At 60.4% G+C, this 23,596-nt stretch overlaps 1 protein-coding gene across 1 annotated transcript; it reads right to left on the reverse strand.

Moving 5' to 3' along the window:
* Positions 1-8,019: 8,019 nt before the first annotated feature.
* On the reverse strand, positions 8,020-23,266 carry FOXO6 (forkhead box O6). The gene is made up of 2 exons (XM_052699204.1): positions 22,611-23,266; positions 8,020-11,799 (listed from the first exon to the last, which is right to left on the reverse strand). The coding sequence occupies exons 1-2, from the start codon at positions 23,046-23,048 to the stop codon at positions 10,411-10,413; spliced, it is 1,827 nt and encodes a 608-aa protein (XP_052555164.1). The 5' UTR covers positions 23,049-23,266; the 3' UTR covers positions 8,020-10,410.
* Between the last annotated feature and the right edge of the window lie 330 nt (positions 23,267-23,596).

The raw sequence follows: 23,596 nt of genomic DNA on the forward strand, positions 1-23,596 counted from the left end.
GATGCACAGCACCAGCACCCAGGGATCAGCGCTGGAGGGGCTCTGGATCACAGATGTCCTCACGTTCTAACAAAGTACCTGGAGACGGAGATGTGAGTGCTGGGCTCACCTGGGCAGAGCTGGGGGTGTGGATGCAGAGCAATCGTACAGCTGTCAGTGGGGGTTGGGATGAGGGGCACAACCACTCAACACAGACACCTGGAGCAATCCGAGATGCCCAGGGGGACCTGAGACTTCCCCGCAGGGCTGGTGGAGGTGACACAGGATCCAGGGGAACCCGCATCCTTCTGGCACGGCAGATGGTGGCCAGGTGGGCTGCCCATGGGGTTCCTGGTGCACCAAGTGTCAGCAGTGCCATGCCAAGGGGCTCACCTCCATGCACAGTGCTGGAGATGTGTGCACGCCGCCCTCCCACCCCTGCACGTGTGTGTTTTAGCTGCCACTGCACGCCTCAGTTTTCCCAGCTGTGTTAGGGGACCACACTGACCTTATTTGTCCTCACAGCTCTGCCTGCTATGGGGATGATGCAACTCCTCATTGCCTCTAGGCAGCTCATTGCCCACATTATTCAGCTGGGGAAACTGAGGCAGAGAGCGAGCCAAGAGCAGGCAGTGAGCTCAATGCAAGCTGGCAGAGCCTCTGGTGCCCCAGCTCCTTTGCAGGGGGAAAAGCAGTTCCCACTATGCTCCTCTCTGATCCATTTGATCACTCCATTACCCTCACTGGCAAGGGGCACGTTTGCTGGTTCGTTGCCAGCTCCGTGCATGGAGATACTCTGCTCTGTGCTGTGGCTGTAGTGGTGCCATGCACCCAACGAAGGTCTTGGGCTCTCCAAGGAGAGATGAGAGCTTTTCTCAGTGGTGGCACGGCAGAAACCTGCTCTCCACCTTCTGAGATGCACCAGGGTCCAGGAAATGGGCAGAAGGTGGCACAATGGGACAGGAGCCATTCATATCTCCCCCCAGCACTCTGATGCTCCAAGGTGGGATAAGGTCATTCTGGGGCTGCACCTGGGACAGGGACACCCTGGGGCTGTGATAGGAATAGGGTCACCTTGAGACTATGATGAGGAGCCCCTGGGGCTTATGAAGAATCAGTTCAGGGACTTCCCTATCACCACTGTAATGCTGATTCCCCAAAAATCACAGGACCAATTAATCACACAAGCCATTTTGAGCAGATGACAGGAAGGTGACTAAGAACCAGCCTACACTTGTTGGGAGCATGGTGTGTTGCACCACCTCATGTCCTCATACAAGGGAGCAGCAGGCACAGCTCTGTCAGCTCCTTCTCCTTCAGCCAGAGAGAGGTCTGTTCCCCTCTGTGTGGCTGCAGGAGTGGTTTAGTGGGAATGGTGGTGTTGGGTCAACTGTTGGATATGATGGCCTTGGAGGTCTTTTCCAACCTCAGTGATTCTATGACCTTCCATGATGAACCCAGAGTGGGTGATGCTGGAGGATGCAGTGTGGGGCTGGGAGTCAGTGGGAAGCCAGAGGGTGATGGCAGAGTGAAATCCTCTGCTCCTGGAAGGGAGGAATGCTTCCTTCAAACCTATAAGGTGATCTTGATACAATGCCCTCAGGCCAAGTGAAGTAGCTGTGGTTACACAGCCAGTCACCCCAAAGGGGAGTGAATGGTTGGGCATCAGGAAAAATCCCTTCTCCCTAAGAGCAGTGATGCATTGACACAAACTGACCATGGGGTGCTGGTCACCGTCCCTGGAGGTGTTCCAGAACGTGGGGCTGTGGCTCTGAGGGACGTGGGCAGTGGGCATGGTGGGGTGCATTGGGGTGGGATTTGGGATCTTGGAGGCCTTTTCCAACCTAAACGGTTCTAAGATTCTCACAGAGGCAGGAGGAAACCACACGGGCCAGGCAGTCATTCATAGAGTTGCACCTTTGTGGTGCCCAGCAGACATCCTCAACCTCCCCCGCAGCCCTTCTCCCTGTGCTTTGTCACAGTCACCACTGGCTGTGGGGTGATTTTGGAGCATGGATGCTCCTGGCATCTCACCCAGCCCAAAATAAGGACACAGACAAAACTGAGGCTTTGTCAAAGTCACCCTGTGGGCCTGAAGGAAACAAACCTTCCAGGAGCAGAGGACTTCACTCCGTCACTCCATCTCAAGCACCTTCAGGTTAGACTAGAAATAGCAGCAAGGCAGTCGCTGTAGGGAGACACACGGGGACGTGTGCCCTGCTCACAGCCCCAAAGAATCCAGGACGAACCCAACAGCAGCTTTTTGCAGTCGGTTATAAGGAGAAGCCTGCATATCCTGCAGAGGGATGGGCAGCTTCTCCACAAAGCCTTAAGGATGCTGGCCCCACAGAGGTGCCAAGCAGAGGGCAGCCCTCAGTGGGAGCATGCGGCTCCCAAAGCACTGCACAACGCTGCCGGTGCTTCCAGCAGCCCTCAGGCTCAGTGCACACATGGCCAGGAGTGGAACCCCACGTGCTCCTCTCCTCCCCACTGCAGGATTTGGCCCCGAGCTGCCCCATCTCCTCCCCGTGCCATCACCCAGCGCAGGGCGCTCACATAACCGGGGCTGCCTCTCTGCATGTGTGGTCCTTTGGACTGCGTGGAGCTCATAAATAAATAAGGGGAAAAGTTCTTAATCTTCATTTGAAAGCTCCCGGTATCACAATGCTGCTGCACAAAAGCCATCTTATTAGCCCCAAGTGCAAAATGCTGCCTTTTCTTGCAGAAGCTCATTAATTGCAGGTCACCATTCAACAAGAAAGATGAGGCACTTGAGTTCTTCAGGCTCTCATTAGCCACAGAGCTGAACAGTATGTGTGAAATTAACAGTCACCTGAGTACCTCTATAATTTCATAATTATTAGGCCTAATGGGTTAGTCCCTGCCAAATGGCTTTAACTCTTTCCTCGACAAAGCAGGGAACGGTGCGAGGTGCCAAGGTTGGCGTATCTCACCAGTTTTATAACCATTTAACAGCTTCCTCGTGGAAATAATAATAAGGAGGGGAAGTTTCCAGGATCATGTACTGTTTGCATTTTTTAACATATGTTTAGCTTTTAATTATTCATATACAGCGCGCCAAGGAAGCAGATAGCCCATATCCCAGAGAGTGGGTGAAAGAGCTTTTCTCTGCAAAGGGATTTTAATTGGTTTTAAAATGTGTTGTGTGTGTTTATATTTGCGCATGTGAGAGAGTGGAGCCTTTGGTTTCTCCTCTCCTTGATGATTACATTACATTATTTCCCACCTCTTCCTTTTTTTTTTTTTTCCTTATTTATCATGGGCTTAAAAAAAGCAAAATCGGAGCTGAGATTCTGCCTCTGCTTTTGAACTCGAGGAGCTGGGAAACAGCGCTGCCTTTTCACAGGGATTTTCTCCTCCTTGAAACCTTAGAGGCAAAGCTGGAGGGGAGGCCACCTCTCACCTCCTTGCTTTCCAGCTGGCAGACAGAGCTGAGCACCTCGTGCCAGGTGGGAGCCCATGGCACAGGGCACGTGGACCCCCGGCCTGGGGCCATCACCCCACAAGGACCCCAAAGTGCTGCTCATGGATTCTCCTCCAGGGCCTGGCATTTCCCAGGGGCTGACTGAGCAGTAGAGGCCGAAGCAAAGAAGGCATCCGTCCTCCTCACCACCCTGTTATCAGAGCACCCACCACACTCAGCATCCGGTCCACGTTATCCTTAGTCGTCCTTTTGCTGTTGACACACTTAAAAAAGCCTTTATTGACACAGATTTAATTCCAGGTGGGCCTTTAGCCTTTCTTGTGGCGTCCCTGCGGGCCCTTCAGCATCCCTATATTCCTCCAAAGTGCCCAGGCCCTTTTCCCACGTTTCATAGAATCATAGAATTGCTCAGGTTGAGAGAAGACCTTTAAGATCTTCAAGTCCAACCACAACCTACCCATACAACTCTAACAACCCTCTGCTAAATCACGTCCCTGAGCAAAGGTTCAGAGGCTTTCCTCTTCCCTTGGAGCTTAACTCAAGCACCTTGCTCACCCATGCAGGTCTCCTGCCACTTTTGCCTGATTTCTTACTCTTAGGGATGTGCCAATCTTGAGCTTGGAAGAAGTGATGCCAAAATGTCAACCAGCGCTCCTGGGCCCCATTTCCTTCCAACGCTGCAGCCCATGGGGGTTCTAAGTTCTAAGTTGGTCCTTGAAGAGGTGAAAGCTGGCTCCCCTGAAGCCCAGCACTACAATCTCACTTTTAGGCCATGGTGGTGGTGGTGTTTGGGAAACACGTGGATGTGGCACTGTGGGACCTCATGGAGGGCAATACTGGCGGTAGGTTGGACTCCTCTGTGGATCTCAGAGGTCTTTCCCAACCTTAATGACTCCATGGCTCTACGATTATCGCCTTGCTTCTTCCACATGAGATCCTGAACTCCGCTGTCTCACGGCCGCTACATCCCAGGCCAGATGCTCAGAGCTCCCTGCACCCACCCAGCACTGGCCACACCACGGTCCCCTCCAGCACTGCAGTACAATTCTCTTTCCCAATGCATTCCCAGTGCTGCAGATGAGGGCTGGGAAGAGGGAGGGCCTTTCCTGGCTCAGGTGCTGGAGAGACATCTCCTGCGCTGCTATTTCACCTTACCTTTCCTTGCCACATCTGTCAACTTCTGCTAATTACCGAGTTTGCTATCACCCTCCACACTGATGTGAAGGGTAGGAAAAAGAGAAAAAGGAGGTTAAGGGATTCTACAATTATAAATGATGTCTGGCAGGCTAAGGTACCATATAATGCATTATAAGCACTTAAAAAGCTAACCCATTCTGTCTTCTTTCTTTGGCATAAATAATGGCTTTTTTATGAATAAATCATGCAGCCAAGGTCTCTGAAAATAGCAGGAACCTGGAGCAGAATGTCTCCATCCTCATTTTTGCTAGGACAGCAGAGAAGTCAGCACTCCACTCCATCACCGCCGATAAAGCGGGGCGAGCGCAGCTCCCGGGAATGAAATAGGGAGATAAAGTTTCGGGAGGGTGAGTGGGGCAGGGGGGATTTTTCTGCCAAAGCACCGATCGCACCCGGGCTCCAAATGAAGCATAATGGACTCTTAGGAGATAAGCATTTTTTCCTGCCCCATGAATAAAGCAAGACCTCATAACTCACAGACAGGCAAAGCTGCCAGCAACTTGAAAGTGCTTCCTTCTGCTTCTGGTTTGTGTTTCCTTTTAATGAAGCTCCGAGGAGCTGAGAGGAGGAGGGGGGGGGGGCTCAGAAGTGGGGCTGGAAGCGAGCCCTGCCTTTGCGTGTGTGCAGTCCGGCGCGCGGCGGGCGGCAGCCACCCAGCACAAAGGGCTCACAGCTGCACGGCTGGGGGGGCTGCAGCCTCTGGGGGGTGTCTGGGGGGCGCGGAGCCCCACAGCTTGCTTGGCCCCACCGTGGGGGCACACAGGTATCTCCCACGGGGGCCACCCAGCTGGTGGTGGGGTGGCTTTGGGGTGGGTGTGAAGGATGGATGCGGCCAAGGTTTGGGGTGATGTGGTGCCGCATCTCAGCCACCTCCTGAGCTGCAGCACTGAGAGCTGAGTGTGCAGCCCTCGGTGCTCCTGGGCAGGGGGCTTCCTGCCCGGGCTCGGCACGAAGCAGGGCAGCAGGATGAGAGCGGGGGCAGCCCAGTATTCTGAATGGGATGGGGGCACACGTCGCCCCGTCAGCCATCCCTCAGCCCCCATGGGATGCATCACTAGGCTGCAGATGTGTTTGCAGCGGAGTCCCTTCCATGCAGGGAAGTGCAGCTGGCACAAAACAGCAGAGTAACCCCCGGCAAGAGGCTCAATGTGGGGACAGATCCACGAGCCCTGTGCAGGTCTGAGTGCCCACCATGCTGGTGGCTTTGGGACGGTGTGCATCCTTCTACGCCCAGGGTGCAGCATGGGATGGTGCGGGGTGGGAAAGCAGCACGCAGCCCCCAGGCCAGGTGGCTGGGCTGCTTCCTTGGGCTGTGTTCAGCAGAAGCAGCTTGTGATGTTTCTCCTTCTCCCTGGGGTGGGCTGCTCATTTTTGCCCCATAAGACAATGCCCTCTTTCAAAAACAAAGAAATTATAAAGTACATATGAACATATGGTAACATATATTCTGGGCTGCCTATGTGGCCAATTTTCTGTATGTTACCATATGGTGCCGCGTATTTAGCAAAAATATAACTTGACTGTTTCTCTTTCCATATGGGGATTCTTTTGCCTTAATTAATAACATTGAGCAAAAACTCTTTCTAAGGTTTCCAAGATTTCTGCAAGAGAATATCTTATGACAGACACATGCTCCTGGAGGCTTTCCTCCCCATGTGCCTGCAGCCTCCTGTCCTCATCCTCCTCCGTGTGCTCAGAGAAGGGCTCAGCTCCACTCCCTGTCCCATGGGCATCGCTGTGCCCTCTCTGTTTGCCTGCCCCTTCCCACTGAAGCCCTGTGTGAGCTGCCCACGCTGGCGGTCAGCTCTGCACCTTCAGCCTTGCTCTCCATCCCTGCTCTCACTGAGCTCAAATCCCGCTCAGGTGTCGGTCCATCCCGCTGCCACCCTCATCACACTGGGCTCCATGGTGGTTCCCACAGCCCAGAGCTCGAGCAGAGCAGGCAGACGTGGAGCTGGTGACCGACACAGGGAGCTGGTGTGGGGTGGGAGTGGAGCAGGCACAGAGACAAGGGATCGTGGAACCGTAGAATCACGGAGGTTGGGAAAGAGCCCTGAGATCTGCACACCCTACTGTTGTCCCATCCCCACCATGCCCGTTCACAGAACCATAGGATCATTAGAGCTGGAAAAGATCTCCAAAATCATCGAGTTGAGCCATCAACCCACCATCACCATGCCCACTCTGTCATGGTCATCGGGGCTGGAAGAGAGCTCTGAGATCCCCATGTCCCATCCCCACTAACAGCATTCCTCAGCACCACTTCCCCTCAGTTCTGGAACTCCTCCAGGATTGGTGACCCCCCCCACTCCCTGTGCACTGTGTGCCACTGCATCGCCACTCTTCCAGAGAAGACTTTGTTCCTACTATCCAACCTGACCATCCCATCTGTTTCATGGGAAGGGAGCTGATGCTGAGGGTGAGGATGTCCCTGGACCAGGCTGGGGTTGAGTGAGAAATCAGTTTTCCAAGAAGGAAACCCACCCAGGAGCCTTGGCTCCAGCGCTGCGTTTCTGTAAGGCATTGAGCACATGGGGATTTCCAGAGCCCTGGGAGAAAAGTGGAGGTTGGCCTCATATTTTAAAAGGGGAAACAGGACGACGCGGGTAATTACAAGTCTGTCAGCCTGACATTGATCCCAGGCAAAATAATGGAAAGGCTGATATGGAATGCAATGAATAAAGAATCAGAAAGGGTGATATAATTAATGCCAATCAACAGGGATTTATGGAAAATAGATCCTGTCAAACCAACTTGATGTCTTTCTTCCGGTTGTTCTTTTCCTTAATTTCTTTCTTTTGCTAAGATGACAAGTTTCCCCAGCGAGGTGCTGGGGTTCACTGAGGACACGGAGCACAGCGGAGTCTCACAGCTCCTGGGGTGAAGGTGCTGCTCCTAGTGAGCATGACCCAGGCACTATGGAAGCCCCCAGACTCTTCTCCAGACTCTTTGGTTTAACCCCGACCTCTCCAGCCCTGGTTCTGCCCCTTGGCTCTACAGAACGCATTGCTGACCCTTCTCCAGCAGCAAGAGATGGGAAGCAGTGGGAGGCAGCTGGCTCTGGCGTCCCCCCAGCTGACACCACGAGTGCCCTTGAGCCCATCACCACCCATAGAACCGCAGAATGGTTGGGTTGGAAGCCCACCCAGTTTCAACCCCACTGCCGCAGGCTGGATGCCCCCATTGGGTTGGGTTGCCCCATCCATGGCCTCATGCATCTCCGAGGACGGGGCACCCACAAACAGAAAGCTTCCCCAGAAGTAGAATGGCACAGGTGGCTGCACAAAAGGGAGTTTCCAGGCCAGTACTGCACCCATGGAATCCCTACACCCAGTGGGAGCAAGGCGTGAGCATCCCCAGCCCAAACACATGGAAGCACCAAAGCCAGCAGCCTGACCTTGTCATATTTAAAACAATTTTATTCATGAAAATATGCTGTACAATGCACTATACACAGTTCTTTACATTGCCACATACACAAACTCTAATAGCACAACCAAGAAAGTTACCATTGCCATACGATAGATGCGTGGTGAGAGATGACGCCTGTCAGAGACCCTCCCCCCCAGTCTGTACAGTTATAAATACGAGGGAAAGGATGGACCGAAGCCACTGGATGAAGAAAGCTGGTGGGACCCCTCAGCGTCCCCTGGCTCGGTGGGTGCAGAGCTGCAGGCTGTGGGGCGGGGGTCAGGGGGGAGGTTGGGGTGGGGTGGGCAGCGTTCTGGGAACTGTTTGCAGAGATGGAAAGGCAGCAGTGTGGGCACGGGGCGATGGGACCACCCTATGGGCACCGCCATGTGCCACACGCCCAGCTCCAGCCTTCCCCATTCCCCATCCCACCCAGAGCCCCCCGGCTCCTGCCTGACTCTCCCGGGCTGTTTTTTGGGGGGGGGCTCAGCCCCCGCTGCGCTCCATCCCTGGCACCGCACGACCACTGTACACACGACGCTTAACCAACACGACTCCACCGCACACACGACAACCCCACGGTCACGAACCACAAAGACAGCTTCGCAACGGGACACCCCCCCCCCCCCCCCCGAGGGGGGTGCGAGCGGGGCCGGGGGCTTTTCTCATCCTTCGGGGGCTTCAGAGGGTCCCTGTACATGGGGCATCCCCGTCTGTGTGCCGGGTGCTGGTGAGCTGCTGGCTGTGCCTACAGAACCGCCACTTGGGGGGCACACAGGGCAGGACCCCCCCCCCTTTCTCCATTGCCCTCCCCACCTCTCCATGTGCAGAGCTGGGGGGGTGGGCAGGGATTGCACTGCGATCGCAATCGGTTTCCAATGACTGAAACACGCCTGAAACAAGAGGTGGTGGTACAAAAACAGATGATCCTGACCCAAAGAATAATCCTTTTTTTTAAAAAAGCATTCGAGAAAGATTATATATAATAGAATATATTAAATTCTGTACATGATCAAATAATGTAAACATAATTAATTAACCTGTAAGAATGTCTTTAGAGACTACACCCGCCACGTGCCCGGGCCAGAGGTGAATGGTGGCACTGCTCTGCCAAACCCAGAGCTGGGGGAGGCACAGAGGGTGCCCACCCACGGGCCCCAGTGGGACCACGAAGCGGAACCAGCAGCACGGTGCGGAGGCGATGCTGGAGCCAGCAGGGAAGAGCTGAGCTGAGACAACGTGCAGGCTCAGCAGAAGGAGCCCTGCCGCATCCCATGGATGCCCGGAGCAACCCCCACTGCATCCCCCAGCTCCTGCTGTCGGTCCCAGCACCCAGCCCGACTGGGACAGGTGGTGGATGCAGCTCTGTGCTGCACAAGCACTGCTGTGGCCTCCTCCTCCCCTCCCCAAGCTCGACCCTTCCTTCCAACGCAAGAACTCAATGGCAAAAGAGTGCATGAAATCAAATAAATACACCCCCCCTCCCCAACCCTGGGACTGCCCCCGGCTCGTGCACAGGGCACCCAGCTCCAGCACTGACACCACGGCACAGCCCACACCAGGCAGGCAGCGCCAGCACCGCACACAGAGCTGCCAGCCAGACTGCCCATGGCACTGCAGTGACCATGGCACCGCAACAGAAACATGACACAGACTGTGATCATGGCATTGCAGCGTGGCTGTGACACTGCAGTGTGGCTGTGGCACTGCAGCGTGGCCGTCAATGTGACCACAGCACTGCAGTGTGACCACAGCAACGTGTGCACGGCACTGCAGTGTGACCAGGGCACTGCAGCACGATCACAGCACTGCAGCACGACCGCTGGCACACACAGTGCACACGTGCTGTTGCACCCTTCCCTCCATCACCAGCCCTTCTCACTTGGCCCCTGCACCGAGCAGAAGGACCTGGGCGCATGCGCAGAGCTCAGGTCCCATAAGGGTTTTGGAGGTGATGAAGCCCCCAGCCTGGGGCAGGCTCCCATCTACTGGCACTGCTGCTTGGAGGACTCACTTTCTAAGGTGTCTCCAAGCAAAGTGTTCCCCATTCCAGAAAGCAGTACACACAGAGCAAGTCTCCACATCACCAGCTGTCCCTGCTCCTCCACCCGGCCCGAGGGCCACCGGCACAAGGACAGGCCAAGCTGAAACTAGTGCTCAGACCCTCTGGGGAGGGGTTCCCTTTCTGCTGCCCTTCCTGCCTGCCCCCGGCGCCCACCCCATCTCCATCCAGAACCCTAAGGTTTGTGTTTCATCACAAGTTTGACCCGATGGCTCTAGCCCATCTTAACAAATAAAGGCAGAAGAGAAAGGAAAAAAAAAGAAGTTTGTCTCAGCGTTCCCCTGGTGACATCCCGGAGGCGGGCGCCAGGTGGGGGTCACCCGGGCACCCAGCTCTGGTTCGTGGGCTGCGGGCCACCGGGCAGCGTGGGCACATTGAGCGCGTTCTGCGGCGGGAGTGCTGAGTCAAAGTTGAAGTCCATCTCATCGCTGTCCATGAAGTCATTCAGGATGATGGACTCCACGTCGCACTCCAGGCTCCCATTGAACATGTCCAGGTCCAGGTCTGCTGGAAACCTGTCCTGACCCAACACCGGGGGGTGGACAGCCCCCGCGTAGGGCGAATCCAGCAGGCTCATGTGCGCCCCTTGGTTGGCGGCGTAAGGGTGCAGGTGCCCGTGGTGCGGCATGGCCGTCGCGCCGCACGCGTCACCGGGCAGGCTCATAAGGCTGACGGGGTTGGCTAAGGCACTGGCATTGAGAGCGGGGTGGTGGCCGGCGGGCGGTGGGTGGTACAGAGCACTGCCCTTCAGCAGAGGGGCCGGGTGGGCTGGGTAGGCCATGCCCTGCTCCCCGCACAGCAGTGGGCTCTGTCTGTGGCCGCGGGACAGCACCGCAGGGCCGGGCGGTGGAGGGGGCAGATCGCCCGGCACCATGCTCTCTTTGTGCGCGTAGGAGATGGAGGAGAGCAGATCCTGCAGCGAGGAGGCGTTCCGGTAGGAGGCGGCGGGTGAGAAGGTGGCCTGCTTGTTCTCCTGGATGGTCTGCATGGGCAGGCGCCGCATCAGCCCCAGCGCCGGCTGGCTGTAGATGGTCCCGCAGTACGTGTTGGCGGCCGGCCCCATGCTGGAGCACTTGGAGTTGAAGGAAAAGCTGGAGCTGCGTTGGCGCAGGGGCAGCGGCTGCGAGGGGCTCATGTTGTAGCCGTCCTGCAGGTCCTCCAGCAGGCTCTCCCCCAGGCTCTCCCCCAGGCTGATGGTACCGGTCAGGTCGGTGAGTCGAGGCAGCTCGACGGAGCAGCGGGCGCTCAGCGAGGGGGACACGGTGCTGGAGGGGCTGGGGTACATCAGCGGGGAGGACGGCGTGCCATCGTCCTCCTCCAACTCGTCGGGCTCACGGTTGGCCATGATGGGCGAGAGGCGCCCACTCAGCGTGCTGGCCGAGGAGCCGGCTCTGGTCCTGAAGTCCGCCCAAGCGTCGTACTCATCGCTGGCGTGGGACGCGGGGCTCTCCGACCACTTGGCCTGCTGCGAGCTCGGGCTGTCATCCCCACGCTCCGGCGTCACCTGCAGCTGCTTCTTCTTGCTGGCCTTGCCTTTGATGCGCAGGAACTTGCTGTTGTTGTCCATGGAGACCGCCCGCCGGCGCGGCGTCTTGCCCGTCTTGCCACCCTCGGGGTTCAGCATCCACCAGGAGCTCTTCCCCGTGCCCTCGTTCTGCACGCGGATGAAGCGGGTGTGCAAGGAGAGGTTGTGCCGGATGGAGTTCTGCGGGGAGAACAAGCAGAGGGGGCGTCAGGGGGGGACTGCGCCCGCGGAGGGGAGGAAGCCAAGCGAGGGAGGAGAACGTCTCAGGCCTTGCAGCTCGCGGGATGCCGCTGCAGCTCCCTGCTTCCCCAGGAGGGGTGCGGAGGGATGCGGAAGGGGAAGGAACCAAGGTGCTGGGGAGAAAGTTTGGTGCCATCGCCGGCGTACAGCGGAATACTAATGAAGAGGCGAGTGAGCTCCAGCCTCATCTATCATATTATGTAATGGCTTACTTCTCTGCACTTCATTTATTTGGAGATTGCTCCCAGGCTGGCTCCTCGCCAGCAGCCACCAAATCCAAGTCTACAGAAATCAATCTCGCGCTGACTGATTAAGCCGTGTTTAGAACTAATTGCTCCTTCGTGTGTGGGGAGAATAAATTACGGGCTTTAATTTCACGTCTTTAAAATGCAACTGCAGGTATGGGCTGGCCATTAACCCCTTCCTGCACGGCCCTGGGTACAGCTGGGGAGGGGGCGGGCAGAAGGGATGAGATGGGACACAATGCCGCCTCCAGCATCCAGAGGTTTCCCTGTCCCCGAAGTCCTCCTTGGGGACACCTGACAGCCCAAGCCTTGCACTGTGCCACCGTGCTGCAGTGCGAACTGCAGGGGACTGGAGAGGAGCACACAGCATCGTCATGATTGCAGAGCCAGCAGCAGCGTGATGCCACTTTGTCCCCACACACAGGGACACGTGGGGGCTTGGGGGACACCCAGGGGTTGGGGACACCCTGAGGGTGGGGATACCCAGGGGTCAGGGGCACCCGGGGGGTTGGGGACACCTTGAAAAGGACTGTTGGGATGTGACCCACCCAGGGCTTGGAGACACTCTGAGGCTGGGAACACCCAGGGCGTGGGGGCGCCCTGTTAGGGACCATAGCGATGTGACACACTCAGGGGCTGGGGGCACCCAGAGCTCGGGACAACGGGGGCTGGGGACACTCAAGGTTGAGGACACCCAGGTGTCGGGTGCCCCCATCCCCCTTCTCTGCCTGCCGCCTGACACCCAAATTTCAGCACCCACTCCTCGCCCTGCTCCCCCACAGCGGAGCGCAGGACCCTCCACCCCCAAAGCCCCCACGGAGTCCCTTCTCCCCGCCGCTCCCTCCGCCGAGCCGCATTGTCAGGGGAGCGGGCGGTGTGAAATCGGTCTGATTAGCAATTAGTCCCATTGTGAGAGGATTAGCCGGACCCCATTGTTTGGCGGAGCGACTGCCGGGCGATCTGCATCTGGCAGCGCCGGGAGGGACGTCCGTCGGGGGGTGGCGGTGGGGCCGTGGGGGGCACATGGGGGCCCGGAGGAACCCCCGGCCCGGCCACCCCCTCCCCCCCTCTGCGGGACCCCAACACGGCCGCTAATGAGTGCTCGGCCGCACGAGTGCGGTTCCGGGGTTAATTGGTGCTGATTTACTCCTCTTACACAAAAATTGCCGCTATCGCTAGGAGCATCCGCGGGGACACCGCGCCTGGTGGGGGGGGGGGGGGGGGGGGAGGGCCACGGGGCAAGCAATGGGGCACTGATGGAGGGGGGTGACACCGCCTCGTAGCACCGCTTACCAGCAGCCCTCTGGCCACGCCGCATCGCCTCATACCCAGCCTCAAACCCTGCAGTGCTCCATGGCCACATCTGCGCTGCGCCCCATAGCATTGCGCACAAACCCACATCACCGCTCCGCCCGCGCCCCACCTATAGCATCCTATCACACCCTGCATTCCCCATAAGCGCCCCATGGGGACACGGAGGAGCAGTACCACTGTGCCCTCCCCAGGGCGGGGTTGGCAGGGATGCTCCCGGGAAGGGCACCGCGGCCGTGTCCCCCCCTCCTCCCTCCCTCCCCCCGGGCAGCCCCACGGGGGTCTCGATGGAGGCGAGCGTATTCGGGTCAGCGCTCCGGCTGAGCGGAGCGGGGCTGACGCGCCGCTAATTGAACCAAATGCCCATTAGCGGCGTGACGGGCCGCGTCCGCGCAGCCCCACTGCAGGTGGTGACACGCAAGGAGCGCAGCGGTGGCCTGAAAGCCGTCACCGCAGCTCCTGCCCCGTCTCACGCCGCCGCCGTCTCTCATCACCCGATGGGGTGGGGAAAAGGTCGGCCGGGGACGGGGCCTCAGCACAGCCAGACCCAAAGGGACGGGGTTGGCGCGGGGTGGGGCTGCCCTCCATCCCCAGGAGGTGCCACCGGAGAGGAGGCGGTCGAGCAGCCCTCTCCCGGCGCTGGTCTCTCTGCTGCCACACAGCTGGTTGCTACCCAAGCTCTGCAATGGGAGTGATGCCGTTGCCATGGCAGCGGGTTGATTTTTAGCAGCTGCCATCACTCCGGGGCCCCTCCGAAAAGGACAGCATCCGCCTCGGGGTCCCACCGTGTCCCCGTCCCCGCAGCCCCGCCGTGTCCCCCAGAGCACCCACAGCGATGGGACCCCCAGATACGTCACCCCACCCCTGCTCGTGCCCTACCTTGGGGTGTCCCCTTGGCCCGGATCCCTCTGGGACACCTCGGGAAGACCCCCCCCCTCCCCCCCATCAGCCACTTATCCGTAATGCTCTAATTACACCCCAGAGCTGCCCACCGAAATAGCTGCAGTAAATCACACCGAGCTGCCGTGTAATTTTTGCATGAAATTACAGTGTTTTTTCCCCTGGGTTCAATTTTCTCCACACCGCGTTCCTCCCGCAGCCCAACCGCCGCAGCCGCTCCCCACTCACCTCCCACTGCACAGCCCTGCAAACCCCACACAACCCCAGCTGGGTGTCCCAGCCCTGCACTGCCCTCCTGCCCCAAAGCAGAGACCCCAAACTCTACTCCAGTGCGATGCATTGCCTGCTGCAGTGCCAGCATCCCCTGCTCCAATCTGTTCCTCCCCCCCCCAGACCTTTCTTGCTCCAACCCCAATGCCCCCCCTTCTCCAACCTCAATGTCCTTCCCTGCTGCAACCTGATGCCCCTCCCTGCCTCAATTCCAATGTTCCCCTGCTCCAAACCAATGTCCTCCTGCTCCAATCCACAGACCTTCCTTACTCCAACCCTGATGTCCCCCTCCCCCAACCCCAGTGTCCCCCTGCTCCCCAATATCCCCCTACCCCAACCCTAATATCTTCCCTGCTCCCCCCAGTGCCCCCCTGTCCCAACCCCAATGTCCCTCTGCTCCCCAATATTCTCCTGCCCCAATCCCAATGTCCTCCTGCTCCAATCTGAGCGTTCCCCTGCTCCAACTCTCATGTCCTCCCTGATCCCCAGTGTCCTCCTGCTCCAACTAGAGTGTCCCCCTGTCCCAATCCCAATATTCCCTTGCCCCAACCCGTGTTCCTCTGCTTCAACCCCAATGCCCCTCTATCCCAACCCCAATGTCCCTCCCTGCTCCCCAGTGTCCCCCGGCTCCAATGCCAGTGTCTCTCCCTTGCCCCAACCCCGATGTTCCCCTGCTCCAAACCCAGTGTCCTTCCCTGCTCCCCATGTCCCCTTGCCCCAATCCCAATGACCTTCCTTCCTCCAACCCCAATGTCCCCCTGCTCCCCAAAATCTTTCTGCTGCAACCCAAAGTCCCTCCCTGCCCCAACCCCGATGTCCTCCCTGCTCCCCACTGTCCCTCCTTCTCCCCAGCCTACATCCCTCCCACTTCCACCCCCTGTGCCCACACACCGTGGCTCTGACATCCCCCCAAAACACCGACAAAAACCCTACAAAAAATACGCAGAGATCCATGAGGTCTCCATGGGACAGGAGTGGCACAAAGTCGGCGCCCAGGACAGGCAGCCACGAGGCACAACGTGAGTGGGCACCAGGATGTCACTGCAGGGACCCACAGCAGCACTGCTGCACTGGGTGTGTTGCTGCCCCATAGGTTACCCATAGGATAGCAGCGGGCTCTGACTGGAAGCCATGCACACACGTGTGCACACCCACACACCCATGCATGCACTCAAGTGCACACCCATGCACATCCATGCGTGCATCCGTGCACAGCCACATGCACAAACCCCTGCACGCATGCCCACCCCAGCCATGCACACAGCCAGGCGGGCAGCCCCACACCCTTGCACACCCATGCACACACACAGGCACACAGCTCTGCATGTGCACACACCCACACCCTTGCATGCACACCCCCATGCACACCCCCATGCACACGCACCCTGCACACATCCACTCATGCACACCCGTGTGACCAAACATGCACGTTCCTGCATGCACACCCATGCACACACACACTGCAACGCCCCTTCCCCCCCCCCCAGGCACGGCTGCTCCAGCTGCCAGATCAACCCATGTGGCAATGGGAGCAAAGCACAGCTCTGATGGGTGCACAGAGCCCTGCCCGGCTCTGCTGCTCAGCCCCCCACCCCACAACCCGCTCTGGGGGCACCAGGACCCCCATACCTGCCCACCCCACAGACGCCAGGTTACCCGGGCAACGGTGAGGGATGTGTGCGAGGTGTTGGGATGCCATTGCTGTTGCCAAGGGAACAGTGGGCCGGTGACATCCTGCAGGTACATGGAGCGGGGGGGGGGGACCCCAGCCTGAAGCCCCCCAGCCCACATCCCCTGCAAAGGGGCCGAGCCCAAGGTTTGGGAGCATTGATCAACCAAACTGCGTGACCCCAATACTGAACCACGGGCCAGACCCCGAAAAATCCATCGGTCAGAACTCAAAGCCCACGGATCTCACCCCGGAATTCACGGATCGGACCCCAAAATCCACCAGCCAGATCCCAAAGCCCATCCACGGACCCGACCCCAAAGTCCATCAGCCAGACCTTGAAACCCACAAACCTGACCCCAAAGTTCATGGACCAGACCCCAAAATCCATCAGCCAGACCCCGATGGCACAACGGGGCCGGTGACATCCTGCAGGTACAGGGAGATGGCAAGGGGCCCCCAGCCCACAGCCCCCCAGCAGTGTGTGCCCCACAGCGGGGCTGAGCCCAGGGCATGGGGGCATTGCACGCACCCCGAGATTTCCCCACGCACCCCAAACCGTCCTGTTCAGGGACACGGCAACCCTTCAGGCAAAGCCCCCCCCCCCGTACTGAACACGGGGCCGCCCCGGGGGGGGGCTGCAATGGAGCATCCAATGGGGATAAAAGCAGGGGGATGCTGAGCAGGAGGCGAGGACTGGGGGATGCGGTTGGGGTGAGGGGATGGGGGAGAGCTGTAGGGTGTGGGGCAGCACGGCGGGGGCACCAATAGGGCGCGGGGCAGCACGGTGGGATGGAGGGCGGGCGCAGGGGGCAGAATCCCCACGGAGCCCCCATCGCTGCAGGGGGCGGTCGGCGCGGGCGAGGCAGCAGGAGGAACATGGAGAGAATCCCATCCCCACGGCGTGACCCCGTCTCGGGGGCACCTGGCAGCCCTTCAGTCGCGCCGCGTCCCCGTGGGGCCCCCGCCGCCCCCCGGCTGCTGCGCGACACCGCGCGGTAATTGAATCAGACGCTGCTGCCGCCTGCAAAGCATCCCCGGCCGGCCGGGCACGGCGCCCACCCGCTGGCTGCCGGCCCTCCTCCTCCTTCCTACCCCCTCCCACGGTCGGGAGCCCCCGGCCCCATAGCGCGGGGTGGGGGGTTGGGGGTCCGACCCCACGGCGTTGCGCAGCGGTTGCCCACGGCGCTGGGTCAGGCGCGTGGAGCTGGCGGCGGTGCAGCGCGTCCCGCGCCAGGTTCCTCGGCTACAGAATGTACCGAGGGCCGAGGCCGCAGCCAGGGACACGCTGTGCTCCCACTCCCGGAGCTGTTTTTCCTGGCCGGGCTCCTGATCCGCTCCCTGCGCCGCGCCGTGCCTCAATGGGGCCTTTGTTCACAGCCTCTCCGTGCACCTCCGGCCCCAAACGCTGCCCCACAGCGCAGGAACGGGGAGCTGGACCCCAAAGTCCAGCCGTTGGCCAGACCCCAAAGACCGTGGATCAGAGCCATGGGCCCAATCCCAAAGAAGAGCATTGGCTGGGCCCTTAAAAGGAGCAGCCGCAACTCCCAAATCCATGGGGGAATCCCCAAAATTCATGAATCAGACCCCAAAATCCATCAGACAGGCACAGAAGCCCATCTGTTGGCCAGATCCCCAAATCCATCAGCCAGACTGCAAAGACCGTGAACCACGTCCCAAAGCCCATTGGCCAGAGCCCAAATCCATAGGTCAGACCGCAAAGCCAACAGACCAGACCCCAAAATCCATCAGCCAGACTCCAAAGACCATCAGTCAAACCCCAAAAGCCATGGGCCAAAATGCAAAGCCTGTCCACTGGCCAGACCCCAAAGTCCACAGATCAGACCCCAGCGTCCATGGTCCAGACCCTAATATGCATCAGCCAGACCCCAAATCCTACAAACCAGTCCCAAAGCTCACCACACTGACTCTATGGGGCGGGAGGCTCTGCGCCCCCACTGCCCACAGCCCCATCCCACAGTGGGGAGCACGCATCCCAAAAGCCACCCAGCTCCTGCACCACAGCCCCACGGCATTAAAATCAGAACGTGCACCAGAACGACCCCATCTCAGCCCACCCCACAGCAGCCCCACATCTTCCCTGGGCAGGGGCTCCCCATGCTCCCCAGTTCAGCCCATGGCTGTAGGGATGGTGCAGTGCTGTGGGACCGTGGGGCTGAGCAGCTCCAAGCCTGAAGTCACACACTGGTCACATCCCATCCAACCCTCAGCAGCTCCCAGCATCGGGGTGCACCCACCTCCCCCAGCCCCACATCCACCTGCCCCAGCCTCACCCATTCCCACGATCACAGCCCTATATAGACAGCCCCCAGCCCCACACTGATGTCTCTCAGCCCTATATCCCCAAGTCCCCAAGCTCTGCACATCGCATCTCCTCATCCCCCAGCCCCACATCGTGCCGTCCCTCATCCCTATTTTGGGTATAGAGTACTCTAACCCTATACCCAAATCCCCCAACTCCACATCTCAAGACCCCAGCCCCACACTGACATCTCCCATGCCCATACAGACATCCCCCAGCCCCACACCGTCATCCCCCACAGCACCAGCAGTATCTGAGGTGCAGGGTGCAGGATGTGTGGGGCACGATGCAGGATGAAGCAGGCAGGGTGTGGGGTGCAAAGGGTGGAGAGTTTGGGATGAAGAGCTTAGGATGCTGAGTGCAGGGAATATCGGGTACAGAGTTGGGGGTACAGTGTGCAGGGTGTGGGATGGAGGGCTCAGAATTAGGGGTGCAGGGTTTAGGTTCATGGCGTGGGGGGGGGGGCAGAATTGGGGTGCAGGGTGCAGGCTTTGGGTCTCGGGTGCTCCCCTTCCCTTCCCTTCCCTTCCCTTCCCTTCCCTTCCCTTCCCTTCCCTTCCCTTCCCTTCCCTTCCCTTCCCTTCCCTTCCCTTCCCTTCCCTTCCCTTCCCTTCCCTTCCCTTCCCTTCCCTTCCCTTCCCTTCCCTTCCCTTCCCTTCCCTTCCCTTCCTTCCCTTCCCTTCCCTTCCCTTCCCTTCCCTTCCCTTCCCTTCCCTTCCCTTCCCTTCCCTTCCCTTCCCTTCCCTTCCCTTCCCTTCCCTTCCCTTCCCTTCCCTTCCCTTCCCTTCCCTTCCCTTCCCTTCCCTTCCCTTCCTTCCCTTCCCTTCCCTTCCCTTCCCTTCCTTCCCTTCCCTTCCCTTCCCTTCCCTTCCCTTCCCTTCCCTTCCCTTCCCTTCCCTTCCCTTCCCTTCCCTTCCCTTCCCTTCCCTTCCCTTCCCTTCCCTTCCCTTCCCTTCCCTTCCCTTCCCTTCCCTTCCCTTCCCTTCCCTTCCCTTCCCTTCCCTTCCCTTCCCTTCCCTTCCTCCCATTCCTCCCAGCACACAGAGCTGCCCCCCATCCCCCCAGCCCCACCTCCATGCTCCCCTCACTCACACCACATGCAATGCATGGCTGTGCACACACGTGGGAGCGCACGCGGACAGCCCCGTGCACACAGCGTGTGCAAGGCAAGCTCCTCCATGCATGCACAACTGGATGCCCAAAGCAGAGCGTGCAAAGGGAGGCATGCACACATGCAGGCGTGCAGAGCGGTGTGTGCAAGCCGAGCTGCTGCATGCACGCACACGTGCAGGTGGGTGTGCAAGACACGCTGCTCCCCGTGCATACGCATGCAGGTGTGTGCAAAGCAGCTTGTGCAAGGTGAGCTGCTCCCTGCATGCACATGTGCAGGAGTGCAAAGGAGGGCTTGCAAGCCACGCTGCTCTGTGCATGCACGTGCAGGGGTGTGCAAAGCAGCGCGTGCAAGCAGGGCTGCTCCATGCACGCACACACAGCAGCCGCTCTGCAGCACAGCGCCCAGCACAGAGCAGCACAGTGTGACCCACAGCTGTTGTCACCTGGGGGGGGGGGGGGGATGGGACCCCCAGCACAGCACTGCAGCCCCATAGGTGGGGGGGACAGCAAAGCGCAGCCCAGCGGCTGCCAGATGGATTTCGGGTGTCAGAGCTGAGCTTCCCAACCGCAGGCGCGGCGCTGGGTGTTGGTTTCCCATTAACAAGTGCAGAGCGTGAGCTGGAGCAGAAAACTTCAAGCGCTTCGGAATTGATAAAATAACAACTCCCTAATTAAGCAGAACTGTCAGTCACGGCTGCCTGCTGCCCTGCATTGGGTGCAGCAGCTCCAAATGTGTGCACAGCGCGGCACAGGGGGAACGTGTGGGGCCAGAGCATCCCTGCCCCATAGGAGCATCCCTGCCCCATAGGAACATCCCTATTCTGTCAGAGCAGCTCTGCCCCATCTGAGCATCCCAACCCCATCAGAGCATCCCTGCCACACAGAAACATCCCTGCTTCACCACAGCATCCCTATCCCACAGGTACATCCCTACCCCATAGGAACATCCCCACCCCATCACAGCATCTCTGCCCCGTAGGAACATTCCCACCTCACCACAGCATCCCTGCCCCGTAGGAACTCCCCTGCTCCATCACAGCATCTGTACCTCATAGGAACATCCCTATGGGAGCATCCTTGCCCCATCAGAGCAACTCTGCCTCACTGGAGCATCCCTGCCCCATAGGAATATCCCTGACCTACAGAAACATCCCTATCCCATCAGTGCATCCCTGTCTACAGATCGATTCCTGCTCCATCAGAGCATCCCTGCCCCACAGAAACATCCCTGCCCCATTGGTGCATCCCTACCCCATCACAGCATCCCTATCCCATCAGAGCATCTCTGCCCCATTGGAGCATCCCTGCCCCACAGAAACATCTCTACTCCATAGAAACGTCCCTACCCCATCACAGCATCTCTGCCCCATAGGGACACCTTTTCCCATAGGTCCATCCCTCCCCCATCGGAGCACCCGCGCCCCACCGGGTGTCGCTGCCGGTTCAGCGCTGTGCCTCAGTTTCCCCCAAGCAGAACCCTGGAGGAACCCAGCACCCAAGAGGAGATGTGGGCGCTCCTGGGGGCCCGGGTGCAGCAACGGACGGGACATTCCGTTCGGATCCCACCGCGATACTCCATGGGAAGGCGGAGCCCTCCGACCCCCACCGCGTGCAACCCCGGCTCGGGGAGGCAGCCGAGCTAATTAGCGCGGGGCCCATTAGCCGGGACCCCCTCGGACGGCGCCGCTCTCGGTAATGAAGCGCTGGAAATCCGCACCGCTACTCCCGGCCGGGAGAGGCGGGGAGGGGGGGGAAGGAAGGAACGAGGCTCTTTAATCCGCTCCGAGCGGCTCAGCACCACCGAGGGGACCGCGCAGCACCGGGCAGAGGACGGGAGGGACGCGGGGAGAAGCCATGCGGGGACCGGGGCGGGGGCGGAACAGCACCGCCGGCAGCGCGGGGACAGCAGGACGGAGGGGGGTCCCGCGAGATGGGACGGCGCGGGGCCGGCGGCTGCGGGGACAGCGTGGGGATGCGGGTGGCACCGCCGGCTCTGCCCGTCTCGCCACGAGGCCACGCGTCGGAGCCAACGCGTGCGGGAGGCGCACACCCACAGCGCACAGCCGCGTGTCACCGCGTCCCCAACGCCTCCAGGGAAGGCACAGCTCGGCCCCTCGGGGACACCGCCACGACGGACGGCGAGGGCTGCGCCGATCCTCGCTCGGCAGCTCTGCCCACCGCGCAGCGCACGGCCTCGCGACTCCGCTATCCGCGGGGACACCCGGGGACACCCGGTGGTTCACAGCGCACTGACCGCCCTGGTGCGCAGCCGGACACCCCCAGCACCGCTCCACGTCACCGGGTGCGTGTCCCCGTACTGCCCCAGCGGGCGGGGGACGTGGGGATACCCCGCAACCCGAGGCCGTGCGGGTGTCCCGGCATGGGGAGGTCCCGCAGCTCCCGGCACCCTGGGAGGCGGACACGGCCGTGGGATGGAGACACGGCCATGGTAGGAGGGGGACACGGCTGCTACGAGCACAGCTCCACCTGTGCCACCGGCTCCGCGCTGCAGGTGGCACACAGCTCAGCTTCCCCACCCCAAAAGGGCCCCGTTTGCACCCAAAAGAGCCCCCCCGGTTGCCGAGCCGGGTGACCGATGCCTGCCGCGATGCTTACGGAGGTGCCGGAGCCCCCGAGCCCGCCACGCACCGATCCCAGCGGAGGCGGCAGGGCTGAGCAGAAAGCGGCTCCTCGCTCCCGGCACCATCTGGACGCGGCGAGGGGGGCATCGGGGGGGTCCCCGCGGTCTCCGTGCCCTCGGGAGGGGGGGGAGAAGGCGGTGGGCAGCGGGGCCGCCGGGCACGGTCCTTCCAGCGGTGCCGCCGGCCCCGCGGGGCGCAGCTCCGTGCCACGCTCCGGCCCCACCGCTCCCCTACGACGCGCGCGGCCGCGGGGAGGGCCGGCCCGGCGGTTCGGTTACCTTCCATCCGGCGGAGCTGTTGCTGTCTCCTTTATCCTTAAAGTAAGGGACGTAGCGCACCATCCAGTCGTAGATCTGCGAGAGCGTGAGCCGCTTCTCCGGGGCGCTCTCGATGGCTTTGGTGATGAGGTCGGCGTACGAGAGGTTCCCCCACGCGTTCCGTCGGGAGGTTTTGGCCTTTCGGAGCTGCCCCACGTCGGCTCCGGGGGGCGGCGGCGCGGCGGCGGCGGGGGCTCTGCGCTCCCCCGGGACTCCCCCTCCGTGCTCGGGGCCGTCCGCGGGGCCGGGAGCCAAAGCCGGGGGGGCCGCCGCCGAACCCCCATCGTCGTCCTCCGCGAAGTCGGGGTGCGGGAGCGGCCAGGTGCACGAGCGGGGCCGGCTCTGCGGCTCGAAATCCGGGTCGATCTCCACCTGATGCGCCTGGAGCTTCTCTTCCATGGTCCCCCCCCCGCACCCCCCGCAGTTACAAAATAATAATTATTATTATTATTATTATTCTATTTTTTTCTTGCGCTTTTTTTCTCTTTTTTTTTTTTTTTTTTTTTTTTTGCTTTTTTTTTTAAAAAAAAAAAAAAAAAAAAAAGAGGGAGAGGAACGCGAAGGCTCCGGCGGACGGGGCTACGGGAGGCGGAGGGCCGGGGGCTGCCGCATGGTGCGCGGAGGGCGCTCAGCGGGCGCGGAGCCCCGGCACGGCGGGCGACGGGCGGGCGGCGGGGGCGGCCATGGGGGTCTCAGCCCGGGGGGGGCGGCCCGGCGCTAAGTCCGGCGGAGCGGCGGAGCCATGCACCTGACAGCGCCGAGCGAGGGAGGGCGGGCGGGCGGCTCCCCGCCCCTCCGGGCCCCTCCGCCCCTCCGCTCCCCGTCTTCAGCGGCCGCGCTCCGGCCGCGCGCCCGCCCCCCCCCTCCACCACCGCCGCCGCCGCGCCGCCGCGGCCCGCATGCTGGGGCTGCTCGCTCCGCGCCGATCGCCGGAGCCGCCGCCGCCG

The sequence above is a fragment of the Tympanuchus pallidicinctus genome, unplaced genomic scaffold (genome assembly GCF_026119805.1).
Source record: "Tympanuchus pallidicinctus isolate F22 unplaced genomic scaffold, pur_lepc_1.0 scaffold35, whole genome shotgun sequence".
NCBI lineage: Eukaryota > Metazoa > Chordata > Aves > Galliformes > Phasianidae > Tympanuchus > Tympanuchus pallidicinctus.

Bases quoted from the DNA above. Each gene is read 5' to 3' on its own strand.
- FOXO6 (XM_052699204.1), bottom strand. From the start codon at position 23,048: ATGGAAGAGAAGCTCCAGGCGCATCAGGTGGAGATCGACCCGGATTTC. The intron at 11,800-22,610 runs GTAACCGAACCG...TTCTCCCCGCAG, and splicing joins ACAGCTCCGCCGGATGGAAG to AACTCCATCCGGCACAACCT.